At 38.2% G+C, this 26933-nt stretch overlaps 1 protein-coding gene across 1 annotated transcript in view; it reads right to left on the bottom strand.

The window, feature by feature from the left end:
- The window catches only part of RASA2 (RAS p21 protein activator 2), a 152252-nt gene that overhangs the window by 20348 nt on the left and 104971 nt on the right, over window positions 1–26933 (bottom strand). Inside the window, 10 exon segments of the mRNA XM_020970925.2 lie at window positions 1371–1477; window positions 2078–2151; window positions 5860–5937; window positions 6326–6409; window positions 11294–11400; window positions 13764–13887; window positions 14772–14846; window positions 16063–16177; window positions 17774–17922; window positions 19929–20085. Of these exon segments, the coding sequence (XP_020826584.1) occupies window positions 1371–1477; window positions 2078–2151; window positions 5860–5937; window positions 6326–6409; window positions 11294–11400; window positions 13764–13887; window positions 14772–14846; window positions 16063–16177; window positions 17774–17922; window positions 19929–20085 (1070 nt within the window).

Genomic DNA, 26933 nt, shown 5'->3' on the forward strand with positions numbered 1-26933 from the left:
TTTTAGAAGAAATGTGCATTTCACATTTAGGTAAAAGTGTGAGCGTGAGTATGTATAAACATATATACACACATGCATGTGTGCATACACATACACAGTGCTACTTGGATGTCTCATCACGTATGGAGGTGATCCCGGGTTTTAGAAAGCTTCATTAATGCAGTACAAACTCTGTGTCCCTCCTCCCATTCTAGAAAGGCTACGAGCAGGAGATGAATGAATTTGTATGTCTATCACCTGAGGACCAACACAGCTAAGCACAAGGCTCATCACTGAGGAAGTCTGCCTGACTGATTAAACCACTATGGAAAAGCTGTGACCTGTGCTAGTGGTTACAGTGAGTATATCAATGAAATCAAAGGTCATTAGATGTATGTCTGTATACACTTACACAGATGCTTTACACTAGAAATATGTGAGGTCTTTCGTGAAAGATGAAGAAGATAGAACCAGAACAATTAATACACATCAACTATAGCAATACGTATGTGTGTATATACATACATGCATACATATATATGTATATATATATGTGTGTGTGTATTTATAGTTAAAGCAGCAGCAATTAAGCCAGAGGGGGGAAAACACAGAAGAGTAGAGGGTACATGAAAGTAAACAGGCATTTAAAAAAATTATCTTATTTAGGTTAATATACACTAAAAACAAACAAAACCAAATTGTAAATGGAGTTTGTGTCATTTAAAAATCGTGTCTGCATATTTGGATGTTTCTGTTGAGTTATTAGACTTAAAATTTATTTTTTAAAATGACCCATTTACAAGTGGGTATCCTTCACCACCTCTTGAGTTCTGTCCAAATTCATGTTCGTTGTATGTGTATATGTGCATGTATATGTATGTATATGTACACACGTACAAACTCACATATATATTTGTACGTAACCTATATACAAAGTGTTAAGTGAGATTTTTTTTAACGATAAATTTAAAAAATTCTATCTTAAAAGCAGCACATCTTGTTCCTTTGTTGATATTGTCCGGTTGTTTCAGTTGTGTCCAACTCTTTGTGACCTCATTTTGGGGTTTTCTTGGCAAAGATACTAGAGCAGTTTGCCATGTCCTTCTCCAGCATGGCTCCATTTTACAGATGAGGAACTGAGGCAAATACGGGCTAAGTGACTTGCCCAGGGTCACATTGCTAAGTGTCTTAGACCAGATCTGAACTCAGGTCTTCCTGACTCCAGGCTAGTGCTCGATCCTCCGCACCACCTAGCTGCCCCTATTTTTCCTAAGCACACCAACAGAACTTTATCTGCAGCAGACACATGAAAGACCCATAAATAAGTAAAAAAAAAAAAATTAAAGCAAAACCCATCAAAATACCCCACAATACAGAGTAAGCACAACTACCTGGCTGCTTGTGGTAGGTGAGTTCTCTGCTTGTGAGGCAGAACCATCGTTTCTTGAAATTTTTTTTTCCAATCCGATTTCTTCCCTGAGCCCTTTTGTACATTTCCCTGTTAAAACAAGGCACATATTAAGGCCCATAGACTCACTTGGGTAATTCAATATTGGCAATACTAGCCTTTGAATAGATCTGTGTGTATCTAATAACAATTTTGGAAGGCTGTCTTTACCTACCTATCTCACATAAACTCAATCTTGCACTTGAGTACTAAGGCATAAGATCAGTATTATTTTAGTGCCTATACTTACGTTACAAAGCATACAAAGGCTGGCTGGGCGCTTCTGGGATTAAAGGCAAGTGCTGATCAATTTAGTAAAGGCGTCAAGTGCTACCGCCGCCACCTTATACTTGTTCAGTAATTTTAACTTTTTAAAGGACAATGATGTAGGGAGGAAATGTGTTATTCATGCATTGAGGCAGAGGAAGAAACCACTACAGAGTCACATGAATTTAGTTACAGTAACACAGCTGGTCAGCGGCAGAGTAGGGTGGTACTAAATCTCCAAAGGATTCTGGCTCCCACCAGCTCATATACTCTGCACCAGTACATGATGTTTAATCTCCTTCCTGTAACATAACTTAAAATAAATAAATGAATGAAAACACACACACACACACACACACACACACACACACACGATTAAATTACCCTTCTTTTAGATGTACTGGCTCACTCATACCACTGGGTTCTTTACTTTCAGTAGATGAAATTTCTTCCAAGAACTAAGTAAAGAGAAAAGTTTTTTACATAAAAATTACTGACATAATGAAATAAAGAAGCTGGACCGCTCCTTAAATTCAATTTTTAACACAACTTGTTCACTATAAAGGTAAAGCTGCTAGTTAATAGAAATTTAATAAACAAAGATTGCATAACACAAAGGTCCCCAACTTATATCCTCTAAAATTTAATTTTTATGGGAAAACGTATCCTGCACCATGGCAAGAAGGGAATTTAGATCAATAGGTCCCACAGCTACAACCACGCTGGCTTGCCCAATGAAATAGAGCCATGTGGTCAGGAAAAGCTTTTCCCTAAACCACTGGCCACCTGGATTCCAGAGAGAAAAGAACAATGACTGAGAAATATTTTTCTCCTGAACCAGGAATGTAAGAAGAAGCTAAGAGTGGTTTCAGGGACCAATTCTTACTGTGAGGTCCAAAGGGGTCCCCTACCATCTTGGGGCCTACTTTCACGTCCCCAAGATAGGTTGCACTGTGTCTAATTTGATAGAACTGTCAGCTTTAGGGCTCGAAGGAAACTTTAAGATTACATAGTACTATGTCTTTATTTTACTATAGGAGGCAGACCACCAGAGAGGTAAAGCCTCACAGTGACCAAGGTTGTACATAAGGAAGAGCTTGAATTCAAACCTTTACCAGCTGACATCTAATCCTGTATCCTTTTCTAACAGTCAGGCTACATGACTCTTCAACCCAGGTCCTTCCCAATTAACAAATAAATTACTGGGTTCCTTCCATGGACACTTGCTCCTTTGAATGGACTCTTTTAGAAGTAACAAGGGTATCGAGGGAGAAAAAGACAAAGAACACTGCCTTCAGGGATCTCAGTCCTTGAGCAGAGGTACGCAGTAGAATTAGAGGGATTCTCCAAGTAACTACCTCATTTCTTTGTGACCCACAAATGACTACCCCACAAACTAGACACAACAGAGTTACTCAAGGCCTAAGCCTCCCCACCTCAGCCTCTTTAACAAAACCTAGCAATGATGATGATGATGTAGGTAACTAAAATTTAGGAACATTCTTTAGATTTTCTTCTCCTAAGGACTGTCTTTTTCCATAGGCTATAAAGAACTGACAGCCAGAAATATTAAACTAGGGTAGAACAGTGTGAAAGAAGGAACCAGTTACTATGTAACTAATGGTCTGACACCTACCAGCTGAGCTTTCCTTAAGAGAGTGCCAATGAAAAATCAGACACTAGAATGTATAACATTTTAGAATTTCTAGTACTGTACATAGCTAGCCTTAACCAATAGCCATGTAGAATACTAGCATATCGGGCTAAAAAAATCTTACCAGTCCAGGTGCCAAGAGCAAAATTTGAGACTGGGGGTGGAGTATGGTAACACTCAATGAGAACGTGAGTGGGTGATTCAGGGCAAAGAGAGAACAAGACTAAACTCCTACCATTCTTAAATCTTTTCTTGACTGACATTATCAACTGCATATTTTGATTATATCAGCATATGTTCAGCCATAACCAACTCCAGAAAAAATCATTTTCTGGCACACCAGTAGCCAGAAAACACAGGGAAAAAAAAAGGCCACATCTTTAAAACAAAAGATAGTGCATCATAACCTTGCCAACATAACTCAGCCCACGATGTCCTACTAATGTTTCAGCAATGTCCTAGGAATAAAAGGACAGCTTAGCTTTGCCTGTTCTTTTGAAATAAGAGAGAATTTACAGTCAAAGACCTCAATGGCTAGCATTTTTAGTTTTGAAAAACTATCTTTTTTCTTGCTTTGAAATGAAACCTACCAATTTTGTCTTTCTGTCTTTTCTGTCATTTTCATTTACTAAATGCTGCCTCTGAGTAGGACATACTGGCAACATCCAAAAATAGTCTTCAGGGTAACAGAATTTCTTACCTTCAGAGGCGGTACATATAATTTTATGGATAAAAACACATTAAAAAATAATTTCAGAAATGGAAGGGCCTTCAGAAATCATCACTTTGAGCCCATAACTAAACAAAAATCTGACCTCTAATACATCCTCCCTCCTGTTTTTCTCCCCACCTGGGTAAGTGACAAACTTCCTGGACCTTAATTATAAAACAAGTGGCCTGGATAAGATGGCCTCTGAGGTCAATGGTTCTAAGATGAACAAATGGTCATTTAGCTTTAACCGATCACTTTAGTAAGGGAGAATGCACTAGTTCTTAAGGCAGTTCATTCCAATTTTAGGCAGCTGTAATTGCCAAGATGTCTTTCCTTATGTCAAGTTAAAATCTGCCTCTGCTTCTTCTTAATTTCTGGGACCAAGGAGAACAAGTTTAGTCACTTATGTGACAGTTCTTCAAACACTTGAATCCCCTCCCACGTCCATGTTTTCTCTTCCTCTAAGTGAAACGTCCATACGTCCATCAATCAATCTTGATATTGCACTGCCGTGACTCACTTGGACACCCTTCTCTGATGATGTTTTAGTTTGTCCTTAAAACCCTGAATTGAAAACAGCATTCCAGATGTGATCTCACCGAAGCAGAGAGCAACAGGACCACTGCATTCTTCATTCTGGACAGCATACCTCTTAATACAAACTAAGCTATTGTTTGGCTGTCATGTCATACTGTTAATTCATGATGAGCTTGCAGTCCACTGAAATCCCTAAAATTTTTCCCACAGAAATCAAGCCTTGTCTTCTCCCCATTGATAAAACCTAAGTATAGTATTTTCACTTACTCCTACATGTCATCTTATTTGACTTGACCCACTGTTTTGGCATGCTGAGATCTCTTGATACTTAGGCTTTGTCATTTAATGTACTTGATATCCCTCTGAGTTTTATGTCCTCTGTAAATGTGACAAGCATGACATTAATGCCTCTGAAGAGCCATGGAAAGATCCCTTGGTCACTAGTATATTGGGGGCTTCCTCCAAGTTGGTTCTAAACCATCAATCTCTTTCGGTGTGATTGTTCAACTATCCACCTTGTCTACACTCTATACCTCTCCATCATGCCCACAAGTATAAAATGATAAGACTTTACCAGTTAATAGGCTAAAATTTTCCTTTGTGAGTTTTTCAAGTATTATTAGTAAGGCAAGTCATGTCCAAAATCAGCAGCCTTTTCAAAGTAAGAGCTTGAAATATTAAGTATTCAATGTGCTTTTTATGGCTAGATAGAATCATTACTTTCATTTACTGGGAACCTCACGTTTTCATATATAGTGACATACATACATTACTAAACGTAATTCTTTCCACTACCTTAACCTTGTCTTATTTAATATTCACTGACTTTAAATTATTATATTTCAAAATAAAAGTAGAGTCTTTAAAAATATCTTATAAGTAGGGCTTTTCATTAAAACACACCAGCCTCTCTCTTACCCTTAATCATTCCATAATAGTGATGGCTATTTATTTATTTGTTTATTTATTTTTGGACTGTACAATGAGACAACGGAATTGCTGGCTTCCAGGGTTGAATGACTTACTGCTTTATAGCACAGAAAGTTCTTGCCTTTCATGTACTGTAGGGCTTTAAAGTTTAAAAAAGAAATTAAATTTAGCTTTAACCCTGAAAACAACATGAAGGAATTTGGAGAAAATGATAAAAAAAATTCACAGAAAAACTTTTTTTGCCTTTCATGTCTAAAATATACTATTTTATTAATTCAATTACACATGGTAAGGAATTCTTAAGTATTAACAGAGAACAATATTTTATTATACCTTTTTAACTGCTTCAATATATCTCTCTTCTTGAAACATTTTGAAAAACTCGCACATGAATGTCTCTTTGAAACTTGACTAAGAAAGAAAACAAGATTTCTGTTAGTAGAAGCCTAAATATATCAGTACAACACGATTCATACACCAAAAGACAAGACATGAGGGAGTCAAAAAGGCAATGGAAGAGGATGACTATGAGAGAGGTCTCATAAATGAATGGGGTGAGCAGGCTTTATGATCCATCCATCTATCCTTGCACTAGATTTCTTCCACCTCCTAGCCTTGAGATTTACTTCAGAGACCACAATGAAGCTCTGCAGAGAGCTGCTTAGGGAAGGTAGAAGACTGCTGTGTTTTGTCCATCATGATTTGCAAGAAGGCAGGGGGAAGGGATGAGAAAGAAAGGATTTGTGGTTATGATGGCTACAGATTTGAAAATGTCTATATTAGAAAGAACTACACTCACCTTGCTTTTAGACAGACTTCCCCAACTTCCCAAAGTCTGAATGGCTTTTGAGATGAGAGTTAATGTTCTAACTGTCTGTGCATCCTAAAGAATTTTCAAAAAAAGCAATTATGTTTTTGATAAGGTATGAATAAATACACTTTATGTCAAAAGTAGACATGACAGGTCAAGCAGCCTGTTTTTCCCCAAAAGCAGTAGGGTAAAAAAGTAGAGCAGAATAAATTTAAGTCAATGATTCAGCTGAAAAGGAGATTATTTCAGACTCAAGTCATAAACTGGAGAAATCAAAGACTAAAGAGTTCTAGTCAAATGAAAAATTTCTCCTGGAGAAGTCAGATTTTAAAAGATAATTATTTAATCAATGAATACACAGTAAGGATATTATCCCTTTCCTTAAGTTTCTGATACACCACACCCATTTACGCATTTTTAGGATGTCCACCTTCTCTCCCTTTTATCTGAAAATAATAGTTCATAAACATACTCTGTTCAATGGTCTTACATATGTTCAATGGCACTCATGACCAACCTTTCCAGCTGTATTAATAAGACAAGAGAAATTAAAGGACTAAATATCAACAAACACGGAAAAACCTTGGAAATTAATAATGAATTTAAATGGGAGGGGGAGAGAGAGAAATCACAAGGGAGATCTAAGGAAAACGAATGAAAGGATTTTAAGGGTTGCCATTAAACATATCACATACATTATTATGTGTGTCTGTTTGCTTTATACCATCACTTAAATTTATTCACAAGATTTCATTTAATTCTTAACTCAGTAACTGCATATGGCCACCTGGAGTTCTACTTATATATATATGAAGTGCTTCTACAATTCTCTGTCAAAACAATAAAATTCTTAAAAACTGTCACTAGGTAATTTCAAATTTGGTGTTAAACTCAATATTCTATCTATGTTCAATTATCTCTCCTGAACAGAAGAATGAAGCAAAGGCCATCCTATGTGGCATAGTAAAATGAAAAAGAAATGTGGCATGGAGTCAGAAGTTTGGCTATTACCTAATATGTGTCATCCTTAGTTTTCTCATCTGTAAAATAGAGATATACTACTTGTACTGCCAACCTTTCAGGGTTATTGTGGAGAAGAAGTGGAGGAGAAAATTATTATGCAAATTGTATAATGTCATAAAAACATGAGCTATTATTCTTCCCCATCACAGGAGGCTGGCATATTTCAGGTCTCGGACCCTAACTTGTGGCTGGCAATCCTCTTATTTATTTCTTGATGTTTCTGGTTTACTACATTCCTCACATTTTTTATTTTAAACCATTTTTATGCTGATCCACTCAAAAGATTACTTACCTCCTACTTTACTAAAAAGGTTGAGCACATTTGATGACATTCCTTATACATCTTTCTTTTCACCTCAAAATAATTTCTTCCTTTCTCAAATGAAAAGGCACCCCCTCCTTTCAACAGCAACTCCACCCATGTCCCCAAATCATGAGAGAATTCTATCTTTGTTTTCCCTAGTATCTATATATAGTCTCTGCTTTTCCACTAAATGACATTTTTTTAATTTTTACCACCAAATTTCTCAATAATGGTTTACTATATTAACTTCCTTTGTTACTTTAATATCCCATTCCTCCTCAGTTCCCAGTAATACAGCTTCTACCCCCCAATCTTCTCCTGAAACTGCTCTTTCAAAGGTCACCAATGATCTCCTAATCAAGAAATCCAATGGCCTATTCTCACTCCTTACTTTCCCTGACCTCTCTGCAACCCACAACAATATTAATAATTAGGTCATCACTAAGATTCTTTTCTCTCTGGCTTCCTCAGAGCTCTTAAATGCTGGTCAGACACTTCCATTTGGATATCCCACTACCATCGATGTCTAAATGGCCTATTTACCCTCCTCCTCTCAACCCAGAGGAATCACACCTCATGGCTGAAGCCTCTGTGGCAGTGCTTTGTTCTTAACCTTCTCTACCCTTTAGAGGGAACTCAGGCTTACAAACCCTCTCTTCCTTAGCCATTCTTAATTTAGTTCGAGTAATTTACTTGGGCAGGAATAACTAAAATTTAATATGTAACTGCATTTTTGAGAAAGTGAAAACTACATATTGTCACAAAACTTTGATATTTTTGCCAAGGGATCATGCAACATGATTATATACTAGAAAATTGCTGAAACGGTATCTCTTTCCAGCTGTGTCCTGTGTTGCCCTGACCTATTGGTGTGGTATACCGCCGGTCAGCAGGGACCCTCCCAACCCACAGAGGGGCCAGGTCCAGGGTACAGTGGCAGTAGGGCCAAGGGTACATGAGCAGGTCACCTCAGGCCTGATCTAAGGTTCAGTCTATGGTCTATTATACACCTTCTCCACTGGAATGAAGGTTCAGGGAGGATGTGGTCAGCATGTTTTTTCTGAGGTACCATGAATACCAACATAAAGTCAATTGTTTTCTCATGAAAAGTAAAAAAAAAAAAAAGAGGTAATGGTAATAGAGTAGACATATGAATATATCTCATACAAAGACGAGAATAAACACAACCTAAACATAACTGCAGAGAAATTTAGGCCCCATTCCATCATGAAATACCAAGGCTGAGAAAACAATAAAAAGGGCTCCTGTCTGTTTAGTTGCTATCATATGAACTGTGATGATGGTTGCTCCATCCATTGTGAGGACCTTCACCTCCCCTCCTTCAGGCCTCAGAACATCTGTTTTCACTCTCCTTTCCTTCTTCCCTTTGTTTTCAGGAGCTGGGAGGAACTCCTTGGCCCCAGGTAGGTCAGTTACAGCACCTGGGTCCCTGACCTCATTCTGCCTGGGGCCTTGTTCCCACTGATCATTCCTGACTCTATTCATCTTCAGTCTTGTTCTCTGTTGGTTCCTCCATTCTAAAAAAAAATCTACCACCTTAACTGTCTCCTTCCCTTCGAAGCTAAGCTTAGCAAAGGAGCAGAAGAAGCTTGCAGCTTTTACTTCAGTATCAACTCAGTCTCCAGCCTCTGGCAATCTAACTCCAGTCTCTCGTCACTCTTGAAACTGCTCCCTCTGAGGTCATCAATAAACACTCAAGCCTTTGGGATTCAGCAAACCTCCTACCTACCTGGCTCTTCCTTCTCAAGTCCTTTGCTGGTTCCTCTTCCTTCCTCATCTTCCTCCAGGCTCTGCTCTTAATCTCAATCTCTCATATACATAAGGATGTGTATGTACAAACATACACACATACAAACGCACACACGTACACACACACACACACACTCTCTCTCTCTCTCTCTGCTTTGACAACTTTGTTCACTCTCATGGATTCAGTGATCACTTCTGCACAGATGACTCCAAAACCTCTTCGTCCAGCCTTAATCTCTCCTGTGAACTCTTGCTACAAACTGCCTTGTGGGATGGCTTCACCTGGCCAGTTCCTCAAACTTAAAATGTCCAAAGATGAATATTTTCCTCAAAAAACCTGTCTTATTCCTAACTTCCTATTTCTGCTGAAGGCATTAAGAGAAATACTGGCAGAACTTTTAGCTCTTTCTTCTCCCCAATGCCAATAACCCACTCGATGTCCAATCAGCTGACACATCTATCTATTCCATCTTTATAGTATTTTGTACGTCTATTCCCTCCTCTTCATTCACATTGTTACCACCCTAAATGAACTCTACTCAACTCTTGCCTACATTATTATAATGGCCTTCTAAATGCTCTCCTTGCCTATAGTACCTTCCCCTCTGTAATCTACCTCTCATATAGGTATAAAACTACCTATGTTACTAATATAGAAGACTCACTCTATCCTTCTTTTAACTAAAAAACCTTCCATGGTTTCTCGTTGTATATAAAATAAAATACAAAGTCCTTAGTTTGGCAGTCAAAGCCTACTCGAATCTAGTTTTGATCTACCTTTGCAGCAGTATTTCACGTGCTCATCTTCATGCACATGACTTTATAGCCAAATTGGACAACTAGTTATTCCTCAATTTTATCTTGTTCTCTACTGCCTCATGCAGGCTGTCCATATTGTCTGGAACACATTACCTTCACTTCTGCCTACAAATATATTCCTCTCCCTTCAAAGCCCAGTCCAAGCACCAATTCCACCATGAAGTCTTTTCTGACGCTCCAGTAAAGTGATCTGCCTCCCATCAAATTTTCTTACAACATTTTGAATTTCCCCTTCCTCCCCATCCCAATTACTTTTTTTTTTAACTTTGTTTTATATTTCTCTGTACGTATGTCTTATCCTACTAGTACTGTAAGCTCTTTGGAGAGAGACTTTCATTTTTCACTTCTGCAACCCCAGTAGCTAGCACCTTAACGAAGGTATAAAATAAATCTATTGGATTAAAGTAAATTACATATAAATTAGCAAAGAGCAGAAGTAGGCTGTATTATGCAAGGAATAAAAACACAAAAGCTAATGTAAATGGAAATTAGGTATGAGGGAGTTAAATATTATTTAGATCATATGGTAGCTCTGACATTATAGTTTTAGATAATTAAACGTGGTGTTAACATTATATCAGACAAAAAAATCATATAATTTTTAAAAACATAAAGGAGCTAATTTCTTGTGGTTTAGAAAAGGCCTTATTTCTATACAACCTGTTCATTTGTTTATCATATTTTTGCATTTATTCACTTGAGGTGAAATCCTAAGAATTCAATATTGTGATAAAAAACGTGACAGAAAAATTAAAAGCTAATTAAAATACAGATGTAGTGCTTAACACATTTAAGCATTATCCATAACAAGAAAGTTCCAAGACTTTCAATGGTTTTAGGTCCTATTTCCTTAATAATATCTATAAATGAAAGAAAAAAATTGCCAGCTTTTTACTGGATAGCTTAAAAGGGTACAGCAAATATTAAAATAATGAACTGTCACAGAATACAACCAAAGAAATTAGTTCACTATTATTTGTCTTTCTTCACTCTAATGAATGCACGTAAAAAGGAGTAGTTTGAACAGAAGAAACACTTACTGGATGGTGAGGTCGTAAATGAAAAGTATGAGGTGACACTACGGCTACAGCAAAGAAACGAAGAAATACAAAGCTGCTGACGGCAGAATACTGTACATGAGGGTCATCTGCAGAGAAAAATGGGGACATGGGACAGTCATGAGGGCCAACCATGAGCACGTAACAGAGAGGGCAAAACAAAAAGATCCTCCACAACCATGCAGTGAACTGGTCCCCGACTGAGGATCAAGAGCAGGCGAAGTGACAAGGATGACTATCAAGGGCGGCTTAAAGAAACAAAAAGAGAATCCCTTAGAGTAGGCTGAGTGTCATCCAACGGAACGCCGCACAGGGAGATGAAAGAGCCAGGCCGGTAAGAAGGCTCCAGGCCTATGTCAGTGGGAGAAAGAGCTCCTGTTTCAATAGCAGAAGTGGACTCTAGAAAAGATAAGCAGCATCTAGCACGACCTAGTGGCAATCCCAGAACTTGACTAGGCCAGATAATAAAGCTCTCCAGCTGGTGCGGGTCTAACCTTACCAACTCGGCTGACAGGCTCTTGAACCTTAAGGCCTAGGTATTTAACATAAAACTCCAAAGAGAGACTAACATCTACTTGGGTATCTATCTATGGCTATTCACATGCATGTGCCCTTGAAAAATTATGAGTGCTTAAGATAGCAAAGCTTCCTCATTGCATCTGGTTGTAAAATATATATATATGGGAACCAACAGGTACAAACAGCTATGGCCATCTATACTGGCTTTGTATGCTAATTATTAAGTAGACATTTCTGCTACAACAGGTAGATATATAAAAGCAACTTTATCAAATCAACTGAAATACTGAAGCTATAATAACACCATGTGTTATAATTAGGTAACTACACGGAATTTTGCCATTACTAAACTTTTTGAAGCAAAACCTCCAGGAAGTAGCTGCTGCTCTTAATATATAAAGTCTATGTAAAGTATGTAAAGTATGATTAGAGTTCTCTGGTGAAATTAAAAAGCCAATGAGGTATTTCTTTCTTATTTTTTTTTGGGGGGGGGGCTAGGCAATGGGGTTAAGTGACTTGCCCAGGGTCACACAGCTATTAAGTGTTATGTGTCTGATGCCGGATTTGAATTCAGGTCCTCCTGAATCCAGGGCTGAGGTATTTCTTAATACAAAAAACACTGCCTTAAAAAAAAAGAAAAGAAATTAATCAGAAAAAGATGAACTAAGTTTTGACTCAGAGGAGACAGCTATCCTGGGTGAATGGGAGAAGAAATAATCAAAATCTGATGGCAGATGATAGATTTGGAGACATTTTTTTTTAGTGGAGCATTGTGAGGTGATTAGAAAAACAAAAACAAAACCCTGGCTACTAAAAGACAGAGAAAAGTACACATAGGATCACGTATAGGTAAAGTTAACTCAAGATCCTTCTGGAAATGACAATCCTAGACAAGTCATAACTTCAGCTGATCAAAGATTTACAAATTTACGAGACCAGGAAATGACAGACGGCCCCTTCCAACTTCCAAATTCTATATAGGGATTGTTTTATTCATTGTATCTGCATCCTCAGTGCCTGACTGACATTACTTAAGGAGACAGGACTTACTTAAGATATTTCAGTACTGTATAGAAGCACAACGTTGGCTAACAGGTACTCATTAAGCACAGATTATGTGTCAGACATTGTGCTTAATGCTGGAGATACAAAGAAAGGCAAAAAAACAGTTCTGGCTCTTCAAGAGCTCATGCTCTAATGGGGGAAACACAAGCTAACATCTAGGTACAAGTGAGATCTCTGCAGGACAAACTGGGGTGAGACTTTAGCTGAGACTTGAGAGAAGCCAGGAGGTAGAGAGAGGGAAATGTTAAAAGGAAATCCAAAATGACAACAAAAAAAGGGATGGTAAATATAGATTCTGCGAGGAATTTTCATCAGTTCTATTCACCAGACTCATCAATAGTTCGCAGAAGTGTAACCATTAATATATCTTTCCTTCTTTGCCAGGGACACATGTCCTAGTTATCTTTGGGTAGTTTTCACCTGCTCCTCACCTGAAGCTGTGTCTAGACAGCCTGACAAAGACCACTTCTTAAAGCTGTCATGAAACAAAACTGATAATGTGGCTTTGAATTTAAAGGAAAAGAAGACTATATATTGTTCTTGTCATAAGATGGAACTATTCACAAATCAAATACCCAGACAACTGTACCTGAAGCACCTTAACTCATTCTTTTTTCGGACTGGACCTATGATTTTGCTGGTATCAGTAACTCCAAGTGATGACCCTCCTTCTATTAATGCAGAGTGGCATCCTTCTGAAAATACAGAGACCTTGTGTGGTAAAGAGACTTGTGCCAGGCCCCTGGCTATTATGTATCTGAGGCAGGACCTGGGCCTAGGACGCTTTAAAGTTAAACACCATGCATGGAATGCGATGTGAATGCCTGACAAAGACAAAAGTAAAAGATGTGGCCATAGATGCACTTACTAGGAAATCTCTGAGCAGCCATATGTCTCAGCGAATAGAACACATCACACATGACAGTGGGGCAGCTCATATTGGACTGTATAATCATACTGAATAATTTCTCTACATAGTAGCGCAGATTCTCCTATAAGAGTAAAATAACATTAAGTATTATGTAACTTCAACAAGGTTTTTCCTTACATTTCGCTTGAACATGACAAATGCAATACAAAACATCGTTATTACAAAACTACTGGATGGTATTAAGAATACCTAATCTTAAAAATTCTGCTAGCACAGAAATCCTTAGTAATTCTTAAATGACTGACAGCCTCCTAGCTGCTGCAGATTAAGTTGTCACCAGCTGTTACTATATAACTACAGAGACTTGTGTATAGCTTAATTCTTTCATGCAGTCTACTTTCTTGACTATATATAAGAATTTTTGGAATAAACTATTCAGGATGATGATTATATCTGAGAAACAGAGAGCTTAATAGTAAATTCATGAAGTTATAAAATGACTTAGTTCATGAGCTATTTCAAGGAGTTAAAAGGCCAAACAGTGAAGCAAAAATACATGGGCCAAAGCTGGTGTGAGACATGTGGAGCTAAAGCGTCTCAAAGGTAAGCTAGGGACACAATCAGTGTAGGTATGCAGGGTGGTAGGGACTGTTCAAACCATAGCTTTGGTCATGAATAAATCCGTTTTAGCAAGCTGGGGGAAGAATTAGCAAATGAGAAATGAAGTTCTTCAAATCATCCTCAAGTATGTGTTGCTCACTGACTACAAACTCCGAACACAACCACAGTCTCAATTTAGTACTACTGACGCTAAAATTTAAAAGAACTAGGAACTGAAATAAAAATTTTTGAGGAAAAAGAGTTAACCATGAGAAATATTACTATTAATAATGTTAATGAAAATATAAGATAAGCTTCCCTTACTCTATCATTATAATTATATAGCTAGGAAATGGATTCAACTTTAAATACAGCTTTATAAAGGCTTATGAAATAAAGGTTCACCTTATTACTTTCTACATTATCCCCTTCTTTCAATCTGAGAGGATCAATTTCACAGGATTTTGAGGATTCACATATCTGAAAAGAAAATTGCTTTGAGTTACTTTATTCTCTTCCTACATTTCCAGAGAATTATGCAAAAATAAATTCCCAGAATATTCAGAAAAAGAGATAAGTCAGAAGCACAAAGTTAGAATATAAAAAAGCTCCAAAATACAATAACTTACTGAAGAAAACTAGAGAGAAACGCCAAGACATTTCCCAAGAGGTTAACCTTGTTCTTTAAGTAGTCTTTCAAAAGACCAATGGTCTCCTCAGTGTGAGGACACTATCTAAAGACACAGATCACAATTTCTCCATACCTTGGCAGACAGTCCTCATGATCTATTGTAGTCAAAAAAATTCACCACCTGGTGGCCAATCCTGAATGACAGGCCTCTTCAAACTCAGACTGATGAGATACGGGGATTGTACTATATTTAGTGTTGGGGGGCCTGGATTCCAATCCCAGTTCTGCTACCTACTAGCTAGGCCTCGTTCCTGATATATAAAATGAAGGGGTTGAATTAAATACCCTCAAATGACAAACATAAGTCAGGTGCTGGACCTATATTCAAACCTTTCTGGCAGTCTTCAAAATATTTAAAGGACTCTCATGTAGAAATAAAATTAGGCTCATTATGTTTTGTTCCAAATGGCAGAATGAGAAGCAGTGCAGAGACACTTCAGGGAGGGCAATTTTGTCTCTGTGTATGAGCAAACTCCTCAGTGATCAGAATTATAGAAGAAAGGAACTGACTTCTCCTCCTCAGACACTTAAATGAAGGATGGAGGACTCCTTGTTGGGGACGTTGTACAGGTGGTTCCTAGACAGGCCTCTGAGATATCTTCCAGCTCTAAGAACCCATGGCTCTGGAAGGATGTGCTGCATAAGAAAGTGTTCTGTTGGTGTCAAGAACCCAGGTACTGGCACTCACCTGCCATCGAGAAGCATCAGAACAGAACTGTTGTGGACGTTTAAATAAGATACTGATGAATTTAGCTTTTTGGATAGCTTCTTTATTTTAAATAACAGACTGGTGGATTTGGCTTTATAAAGCTTATGAAATAAAGGTTTCCCTTATTACTCTCTACATTATCCCCTTATTTCAATCTGATAGCATTAATTTCTTTAGTTTAAATGACATATCGGTGAATTTAGCTCTCTGGATTACTCCTCTTTGGTCAACATGTCACTTTTAATCAAGAGATTCTTGAAGTGCACAAAGTACAGTATTGGTAGCTGCCACAATACCTCATCTAAGATAGGTTTTAATGTCACTTTCAGGTAGTGCCTTCCCACTATTTTCATCATCTCATCCAGACATCGAGTAGCCAAGGAATTTCCTCTAAAAATTGTGTTGGCATCTCTGGAATAAAAATGTTCCCAAGTTAATATCAACTTTAATAAACAAATTATCTATGTTGGCAGATGCTGAATTTAAATTTAAACAAGGTATCCCCAATTTGTAAAACTTATACAAAAACAATAAAAACATTACCTTTAGGTTCTTAATGTTTTAAGGAGCTGTGATTTTGTTATTGTGGGTGTATCTATAACTTTCTATACACACAGAATGCAAACCTTTTACAATTTTTACAGAATGCTTTTGAGGGCTGCTCTTGTTGAAAATTAATCACCCTAAAGTCAAGCAGTTTGTTACCAGGCCCACCCAAATTTGAGCCCTTGCCAATTTAGCAGGACTTACTAAAGCTTGTGCTACCATGGCATAATCAATGAATGAATCAATCAAGAAGCATTTGCTAAGTATTTACTATGTAACCTTTAAGAACCATTTTCCCAGTCTCCCAGTTTTACAACCTGGACATTTTTCTTAATGCTTCCCTTTCATTCACTCCACATATCCACTCAACTGCCAAATGTCATTTCTAGCTTCACAACACTGCTCATATTCAACTCTTCTCTCTATTCAAATGGCCACCTATTTAGCTCAGGTCCTCGTCACCTCTCAAGTGGACTGTCTCCTGGCCTTAGATCCCTACCCACACCAATGCACCCCCTACAAAGCAGGTCTGACCACGTCACCTCCCCTACTCAATAAAATCTAGTGGCTCCCTATTGCCAGGAGGATCAAATATTGAACATTGACTGTATGTGGCATTTAAAGCCCTTCACAATCTGGTCTCAACTTTTCTTGCTGTTCTAAAAACACATGCCATGCAATTTCTCATCTCTGTGCCTTTGTATTAACTATTCCCCCTGCTGGAAACGCACTCTATCTTCACCTCCTCCTCTCAGGGTCCCATGTCCTTCAAGACTCTGTTCAAACACTACCTTCTACATGAAGCCTTTTCCAATTCTCGGCTCTGAAGCTCACCATGCTCCATGCAAATTGTCTTATATTTATTTCGAACATACTTATTTATGTATATTTGTTCCCACTGAGACAACGTAAGCTCCCTAAGCTTCCTTTTTACTTCTGTAAAGCACGTAGCACAATGCCTGTCACACGGCAGGAGTTTAAGAAATGCCTGTTAACTGAATAATGATAAGGCATGAAGTGCAACTTTATGGTAGGTGCTTCTTATACTTTTTCCAAATTGTAAATGTATAGCATTAAAAAAAGTCAATACAACCAAACATTAAGATGTTATACTAATATTTGGGTATTAGAGAACAATAAAAAAGGTGGATTTTACAAATGAATTTGTTAAGATTTAGGGGTGGAAAAGGGTAATTGTATGAACCCTAAGAAAGGTTATTAGTTTCTGTGAAAATGTGAAAGCACTTTTTTCCTTTATAAAATAAGCCTAAAGCTTAGTCAATATAATAGCAATTGAATTACAAAAAAGGTGACTTTGAATAATTTTTTTTGTAACTTTCTATAGCTGTCAACTACATCAGAGCGAACCAAAGACAATAACTTTGTGAAAGGGTAGATTGCCAGGTTCAAGAATGCTGATAATTAATAGTGTATTAATATCTAAAAAAGTGAAGCACTTACTGAGTATCCTTCAAGTCTAATTCAGCCACTGCAGTGGCAAAAGGAACAAACTTATTGTGATGCAGCAGCAGTCGCACAAGAGGCAAAACAGCATCATATTTATCTCGACAAACTTCACCCAGAATGTAAGCAGCTGAGGAAGAGATAGGCTAGAACAGAGCACGGTGAAAACAACAGTCATAAATACAGTAAAAAAAAGAAAAAAAAGAAAAAAAGGAAAATAAACCCTCAAAACTCAGTTGCATGTCTATGTAATAATCATAAAATCAAAGTAGCAAAAATAGTAATGAAAACTGCATTCCAAATAATTCCAAAATGCATAAAATATCTAGGGATTGATCTACCAAAGCACATAAAAGATTTGTAAAGATTCAATTACAAAAGGTTTCTTAAAGAAATAAAGAAGAACTTAAAACACATGGAAGAATATTCATTGCTCACGGTGAGGCTGTGACAATGTACTAAAAATGACAATACTATCAAAGTTAATTTACCTTTCCAATGCTATATCAATCACATCACCAAAGGGATAGTCTATAGAACGTGATTAAATAAAAACAAAGTTCATTTGGAAAAAAAAATCTAGAATATCAAAGAAAATTATGAAAAAAGGTAGAGAATAAATGGGGAATAGCACAATGTGGGAACTTAAACTAGACTATTAAGCAGCAGTCCTCAAAACTAGCTGATACTGGCAAAAGCAGAAAGAGAGTGACAGATCAATGGAACAGACTAGACAAAAGAGAATCACAAACAATTCAATAACCCTGTATTTGACAACACAAATTTAAGAAAAACTCCTATTTGATAAAAAATATGGAGAAAAGTGAAAAGCAGTCTGGCAGAAATTAGGCTTAGACCAACACCTTACACCATATTCTACAATGCAATCTAAATGACACTTTTAAGTATTAAAGAGCACATGCCAAAAAAATTAGAAGAGAAGCAGATCATATGCCTCTCAGAGCTATGGGTAGGAGATATACTCTACACAGATAACATTAGCACATCTAGGATAAGAAGATAAATAGCTGGAGAGGAAAAAAAAATCTAACACAGAGAAGACTAATAGCCTTCCCCTAACAGATACATAGTCAAAGAACATGAACCGCTTTTAAAAGAACCTGCAAAATATTCACAACCACATGAAAGAATGCTCCAAATCACTAATAATATGAAGAAATCCAAACCAAAACAACTCTGAGGTTTCAACTCGCACTCTGCAAACTGCCAGAGATGACAAAAAATGGCAACAGTCAACATTGGAAGGATGCACTAATATGCTACTGGTGGAGCTGTGAAATGGTAAAACCATTCTGGAAAGCAATTTGGAATTATGCAAAAAAAGGTGTCTAAAATGTTCATAGCCTTTGAACTAGAAAAGCTATTAGTGGGCTTATTCCTCAATGAAACCACCCTAAGACAGTCCCCATATACACCAAATTACTTATAGCAGCATGCTTTGTGATAGCAAACACCTGGACATAAAGTTGATGTCCATCAAACATGTGAGTCTGTGAATGTAACGGAATAGTACTGTGTTGTGAGAAATGATGTGTAATGAATAGAGAAGCATGGAAAGATCTACATGAACTGGTGCAGAGTGAAGTAAGCAGAGTCACGAAGACAACAGAGTTACTATGACAATATAAATGGAAAGGCCTCCCCCCTCCCACCCATCCCCAACCAAAAGTGAATATAACATAAAGATCAAGCAGGACTCAAACGAAGAGCTAGGAGAGGACATGCCCAACGCATCCCTTCTTGGAAACTGAAGGTTCTCAGGTGCTGCACATTCCATATCTTTTGAGACTTTTAAAATTATATAACTCATGGCATAAAGATTGGTTATAGTCCTAAAAATACTTACGTATCAGCTGAAAAAGAATGACATACAATTGTTTTTTAAAAATAATTTGTCAGGCGCCCCCCCCCCCATTCAAATAAAGATGCTGTGTTAATTGCTTCTCATTACTGCTCTCTTCAGGTTTGTCATCTTTATAGGTTTTGTATGAGTCTGAGTTGGAGGAAAATGCAGCCTATTTTTAGGTCAATACTGTATTTGAATATACTTTATGTGTTTCAAATAATTTATTCAATATTTGTTGGCTATTTTTTCAATACTTAAACTAAAAAAAAAGTTTAATTAATGTACCTGAACATCTGGGGATTTTAGCAGCAAGCTTCTCAAAGGACCATAGTACTCTGAAGGAAGCACATAGTCTTCTGTATAGCATATGTATAATCTAAGCGACCCCAGGTCATCAGTTTTTGAGGACTTATTTCCATTGTCTCTTGGCTGTAGTAAGTACCTAAAGTAAAGAGTACAAAATTAATTCTTTTTAAAAACTTCACCTTTAGGATTAGAAAATATCACGGTTATGTTAGCTAGGAGACTTTTTTAAATACTGGTTTCGGTCTTTAATATATAAGTGGGAGTAAAGAGGTTTTTCGTTTAAGAAAACAAAGGAAAGTCTTTGGTTAGGTACAAAGATCAGGGTCTCAAAGAATTTGATCAGTTAGTAGCTCCAGAAAAGAGACTGAAAGGCAACATACTTCTAAAATTCAGTGCATAATAAATAAGGAGAAATTCAGAACCATCTTTGCCAACCTAATTTCTAAAAGAGCAGACTTTATTTACAAATAGTTAATATAGCACACTTTACACAACCCCAATCTGGGAAAAAATCTTGATTTGTACAAAAGACAAATTAAGAAGATACTTGTTTTAAAAGAGAATTTAACTTAACAAAAGACTTTAGGGTAAAACAGCCATTATGAAAACATAAGTCTACACACAAAATACCTAATTTGTAAATAGCCTTTTAGGAACCACCTAATATAAAGTCAAAGCAAAAAAGTGCTACGAACACCTAAGGAATCTAAGACTCACATGGGAATCAGGAGATAGCTTTTTGGCATCAAACATAAAAATTTAGTAGTTATGCCTCTTCAAACTTTTTAATCATATCACCACAGTTTTCAATATTTTAGAAAAATTGATAAGATAAGCTGATTAAAAAAGACAGGCAGAGGCAATGGACAGGCTTTATCTCCTCATCCAAAAGCTGGTGCAGAAAGCAGCACAGGTTAACAGAAGAAAGTGATGTTAAAGTTTTAAGGCCCTCCCTGTTCGACTTCCTAGTTTGTATTCTCCTCAGGGAGTTGCAAGTCTTGGTTTGAAAAAATATAGCTTTAAAACTATTATCAGTGAGTGAAATCACTAGGAACAAATACTTCAACCACTGAGTCCTCAGTAAATATCATTGTTCTGGATGGGGAAGATGACATTCCTGCTGTGAACGCTCACCGCTTTCGCTTCAGGAGGACCCGATGCCTTAGAAAGGGTCCCAGAGCAGCAGTTGTGTTTTGTTTTGTTTTGTTTTTTAAAGCTTTAGCAGGGAGGGGAGAGAGGAGAGAAATCACTGCTCAGGCAGCACAGGGGCTCCTGTTGATGAACTGCCCCGCTCAAAAAATTATACCAAAAACAGTTAGTGCTCATCAGAATTAGCTTGACTTAGCAAATAATTTGGATGAAACAGTGATGTCACTTACATAAAAACCACTGGCATATTCATGCCAGAAGCGGTCATGCTCAAACATCTGATAACTTAGACCTGTGATTACATCACTTTAGGGAACTCCAGGGAGGAAGCTCCCTCTGTCAATGCAGACCAGCAGCTGTTCTGAACCGTGGAGCCTCAGAGAGTTGACCAAGACACGGACACGGTCGCAGAGCCTGTAAGCATCACAAACGAGACCTGAACTCAGGCCTTCCTCAGTCTGGAGTCAGCTCTCTCTCACTAAACGTATGACCGCTGCAAAAAGCAAACTAATGAACTACTTATGAGACCAGTGTGAACTACCAGTGGCCTGAACTAGAGCTAAAAGAGGAAATTTTTATCTTTCTATCATGAATGAAATCTGTTACGAAAAGGAAAGTTATCTATCAAGTAAGTTAAATGAGATAAGATATGGCCAGAGCTTAGGGAAGTAAGTTTTGGTTATTTCAAATGCAGCTTAATACCTTTGTGTCTCATAATTTGAAATTTTAATTAGACCCAAACAGGTTACAGGTCTGAAAGCTTATAAACAGACAGTTTGGAACTAGAACAAGTTTTCTTGTAGTACTAGATTAAGACCAATGGTCTGTCTCAGTCTAGCCCACAAAATCTTATTTAGCCCTTAATATACCTTAGTCATGTCACATACACATGTCTATACACATAACGACATGCCTTTATATCAGTGTAAGACATGCAAAGTCCTTTCTTCACAACAACTCTTTCACATACAATGCTCGTCCAAGTATTACTGCTCTAATGTGATATATGGGAATTGAAGCTGAGGCTCTCAGTCACTTGCTTAGGGTCCTCCAGCTCTTCAGTGGTCTCAGGCAGCATTTCCTAACTCCAAAATTAGCTCTCTTTGCACCCCTTCCCTCCCTCTCTCACTACATATCATTGCTTTCATAGGAAATGTGTCCTAGTCCCAACCTGGGATTCTAGATGCACATTCTTTCCCTTCCACCCCCATGCTGAAGAATTGAAAAAATTTTCTCCCACATCTCACCCACTAGCCAGGCAGTTTGAAACAATCACACTCAGCTCCAATGGGCAGTAGAGCAGGGAAGGGGCTCTGTCTAGTAGGGACAGGCAGAGGTGGTGGTGGTGGGGGGGTTTAGTATCCTGGGGATAGAAATGTCCAGCGGCAGTTCCTGGTTCTTACTTTTCTTTTACAGGCTCCAGAGACTGGACTACCTCGCTACCTCTTGCTTCTGACCAGTTTCCTTCCTTAGCGTGCCTTGAAACAGAACGCGTTCTCTCAATGTCTCTCCTAAATTTCTGTCTCTGAATAAGTACAAAGTCCCACTGAAGTTTTTTATCTCTACTAACACGGGGGGATAGAAATACAAATGGCCCCTTCCCTGTTGTTGTAGTACAGCACCATTAGGCTCTGTAGGGGATCTATGAAGGACCTCAGAAACCATCACATCCAACCTCCTCATTCAAAAGATGAAGAGCCTGAGGCCCAGCCAAGTCAAGCTACTTCCAAGGTCACAGGGATATTTGAAAATAGCCTGTCTCAAGTCCTCTGACTCCAAACTGCCTTCTCCCTCTAAGGCATTTATCGTTCTTGTTCTCGTTCACTAGGTTCAGGCATGTCTGCCTGTTCATGACCCCCATCTGGGGCTTTCCTGGCAAAGATCTTGCAGCAGTTGGCCATTTCCTTCTCCTGCTCATTTTACAGATGAGGAAACAGGGTGAAGTGACTTGCCCAGGGTCACACAGCAAGTAAGCATCTGAGGTTAGATTTGAACTTGGGAAGATGAGTCTTCCTGACTCTGGGCCCAGCGCTCTATGCACTGTGGCGCCCCTTAGCGCCCACTCCATCCCCCTCCTTTCTTTGACTGGCTCCAGGGCACAAAGGTGCTAAAGGAGAAATTAAGTATGAAGCACACAATAAACTCTATCTACATTTCAATGGAGTCATCTAGACAAAGGAAGAGTGAAAGCAGGAATCAGAGTTCCAGGAGAAGAACAGGAGGTGAGGAAGTGGGGCAGAGCTCCTCTCTGACATCAGGGGACAAAGAAGCAAGGTGGCTGAAGTGCAGCAGGCAGTGCCAGCAGAAGTTTCTGAAGCTTCTACTGGCAGGAAAGGGAAGGTCCCAGAGATACGAGCCACTCCTGGGAAACTCTTCGGCCTCTCTCCTGAGTCAGAAGAGACTTTTTAAGCAGTGATTAGTAAGCCACGAGTTGCTTCATCATCACTGAAGCCAGCAAGCAGCCCTTGCTCACATGCTGAAGTCTTCATAAGCTCTCAGGACAGAGCTGGTCATATTTACTTTGATGGAAAGAGAAAGCACTTTAAAGTTTTGAAGCATCAAATCTTTACGGTGTAAATGAAGCGAAAAGGACAAAACCAAAACACTTTAGGGTTCAAACGTTACAGAAGATGGAAAACTACAGTCTCACAGTAGACTCATGAAAACTAATTATTTGGCTGTCATTCCTTGCTTCTTAAAGGTTATCCATCAATGGATTTCCATTAACGAGAGGTTTGCCACCATTACCGAAATTAAAATTGAAAAAGGACAAGAAAGTGAACTAAAATAAGACAAGGGACATATTCTGACACAAAAGAAAGAGGCAAAAATTAAACATGCCAGGTACTCAAAGCTTTCTGGAAAGGAGAAGAAATCATGTTAAAATTTATTATAGATTGTCGAAGGATGTTTTTCTTTTGAAAGCATAAAGTATGTCATAATAGCTAACGTGCTTCTCACAATGCCTTTTTAATCTTAACAAGGAACTATCAAGCTGTACTTACCAAGCTTGTTCTACCTATTTGTCCTTTATAAACACGACCAGTATATATATGTGCAACTAATACACATATCCACACAATTAATCCTTCTGACTCCTTTCTTCTTTCCACCCCAAAGGGTAAGATCCTAATCAAAAGCATATTTATATTATACATAGGGAATTCTGTAGGATAACAGATACAGTGTCGGAAGGGATTGGAGAGATTCTTGAATTCATACTTCTCACATTGATAAGAAAATTGAGGTACAACGATATTAAGTGACTTGTTCAAGATTACAGAGGCATTAGGTGGGATCTGAACTCGTGTCCTTTGACTCCAAATCTAGAACTCTTTCCACGGGGCCACACTGCCTCTCTGTGAAAAAGCCCTGCCAGAATAAGTGTGCTTTTGTGAATACTTCTATTCTTAGGGTTGTTTGGTTATATGAAGTCTTCTATCTTTATCAGAAGTGGTTTCACATAAGATGATATGGTTAGTTTGGCTTCTGGGATGAAATGAATATGCTGTATTCACAGCAAAGGACAGCATTATGGAAAGAAATTCAAATTCTCAGACCAAGTTCTATTCAGACATAGAGAGAATGAATTAAGCACCTAGTTCATCTTCTAGCAAGAGAGCCAACCCTTATCACAAAGAACAAAAAGGAAGAGGAGATACAGCTTAGCGAAGCTAACTGACATAACCACCCTGTCAGGCACCTTCAGTATTGTTCCATGTCCACAGGCTGAGACAGAGACTCATAAATCTGAAATGGGAATAGATGATTCCTAAGCTCCCTTCTAGTTTTAAAATTCTATTGCTTACCTGCAGAGCTAATGATTAAAGAAAAAGTTATCTCATAAGCAGCATGGACAGACAATTCAGAAGGAAAAACTCACATCAAACAAAGGAGAAGGCACTCAATACTAGAAGCGCAATCTTACGATTTGAGAATTAAGATAAAAATTCTCACTGAAGAAACAGCTGAGAAACAGTGTTCCAACAGCTGATTCTATCTAGCAACTTATGTAATAAAAACCCAGGAAATAGATATAGGTACTTTCCAAATATGAGAATTAAGTTTCTGAAAATAATTATATTTCCTACTTTGAAGGCAGGCATAGAGACATCTGAAATCATATGAAAAGGCACGGAAATAAATCACCGGGAAAAAATGTTTTAGCATTAACATTTGCAAATTAGAATTCCTGGGCTGTTATGCTATTAAAATAACCTCCACAAGGGGATGCTGTGGGGCTGAAAATGGAAAAAGGAACCTACTAACCAATCATAGCATTTTTATATTGGATTGCATTACTGATGTAACAGGAAGTTCTGTTCATTTGCAGATTCCTGTCTCTATCAGTTAGCAAATGCTCAGATTTCACCTCCTCTATTAATACATTTAGCACGAATATTTCTAGGGGACTAGTTCTAGGGGCTCATGACAGTGTGTACTCCTTTCTGGGCCTTGGAAGGACTACCGGATATACTTCTAAGCCTGGTCATTAAAAGGTTATAGAAGTCTTACCTGAGGTGATCACTTTGCTCCCTGTCCTGCTGACTTAGAAACAATTAATGGCTGGAAAAGTTAGGGGCTGTCACCTGGCACAGTTACAATCACCACCAGATGGTATTCACTGGTGAGGACAGGCAGCTCCCTACAGACAACCAGCTAGCCCACTGAGTAGAGTGCTGGGGATAGAGTCAAGAAGATCTGAGCTCAAGTCCAACTTTAGACGTGTACTGGCTGTGTGACTCTGAGCAAATCATTTGACCTCTGTCAGCCTCAGTTTTCTCAAACATAAAATGGGCAATGATAGCACCGACCTCTCACAACCGTGAAGATCAAATGAGATAATATTTGTAAAGTGCCTGGCACATCATAGGTGTTTAATAAACATTTGCTTCCTTCCTTTTTTTCAGCAAGTGGAAGCTTTCAGATACGAGATGGCTGAAGGAATGAATGTGTAACTAAAGTTATGAATACCTTAAGTTTCAAATCCTGTTAATTACATTTGTTTACTGAAAGATAACCTGTGCAGATAGTATAGTACTTCACAACATTATTATGGGAAGCAGTGGTCCCTTTATCTTGCCAAGCAAGATCAAAGGTCTAAAGACTTCCACTTGGAATCTGGGGCCCTCAACAATCTGGTATCATTCTCCTTTTCCAACCTGTTTTCTCCTCAATCCAAACCACCTGCCAGCCCCCAGACACTCCATACTTCACTGTTTCCTACCTCAGTTCACAAAATTCCATACGTATGGAATGTCTTCCCACTCCCCTGCTTCCATCCTTTAATGCCTAAGATCTCCCATGAAGGCTTCGTTGATGCTTCCCTAAGGGCTAATAACCCTCCTTCCCTGATGGATCATCTAGTTTGCTCCTGGTAATGGACTTTGCTATGCTACAGGTATTTGTGTAAGTGCTGAATCACTATGTACATACTAAATTCCATAAGAAAAGAGATTACGTTCTACCTAGCTCTTGCTTAGAAAGCACAACACTCTGTACACAGTAGAAACTTAATAAATGTTTGCTGAATTTGTTTTGTTTGTGAAAGAGGCCTGGGAAAGGGTATGACGCTGATAACTGAGGCATCTCCGACCATCAGGAGCATGATGAAACATTTCTAGAATTAACTTTGGCAAAATGGACAAATGGAGTCCCTAAGAGCTACTTTCCAGGCAGTTTTCACATCCCTCCTCTTCACACAGGACACACTCCAGGCACACAGACCTTGGGAGCTGCTTCAACTGCAGCCTCCCACAGCAAAGGTGCTTGGATTCCTCTAGTTGTTACTGGTCTTTTCCTTCCTCACACTATCTTGTCTTTACATTCCTAATA

Source organism: Phascolarctos cinereus, unplaced genomic scaffold (assembly GCF_003287225.1).
Source record: "Phascolarctos cinereus isolate Bilbo 61053 unplaced genomic scaffold, phaCin_HiC Scaffold_7;HRSCAF=346, whole genome shotgun sequence".
Lineage (NCBI taxonomy): Eukaryota > Metazoa > Chordata > Mammalia > Diprotodontia > Phascolarctidae > Phascolarctos > Phascolarctos cinereus.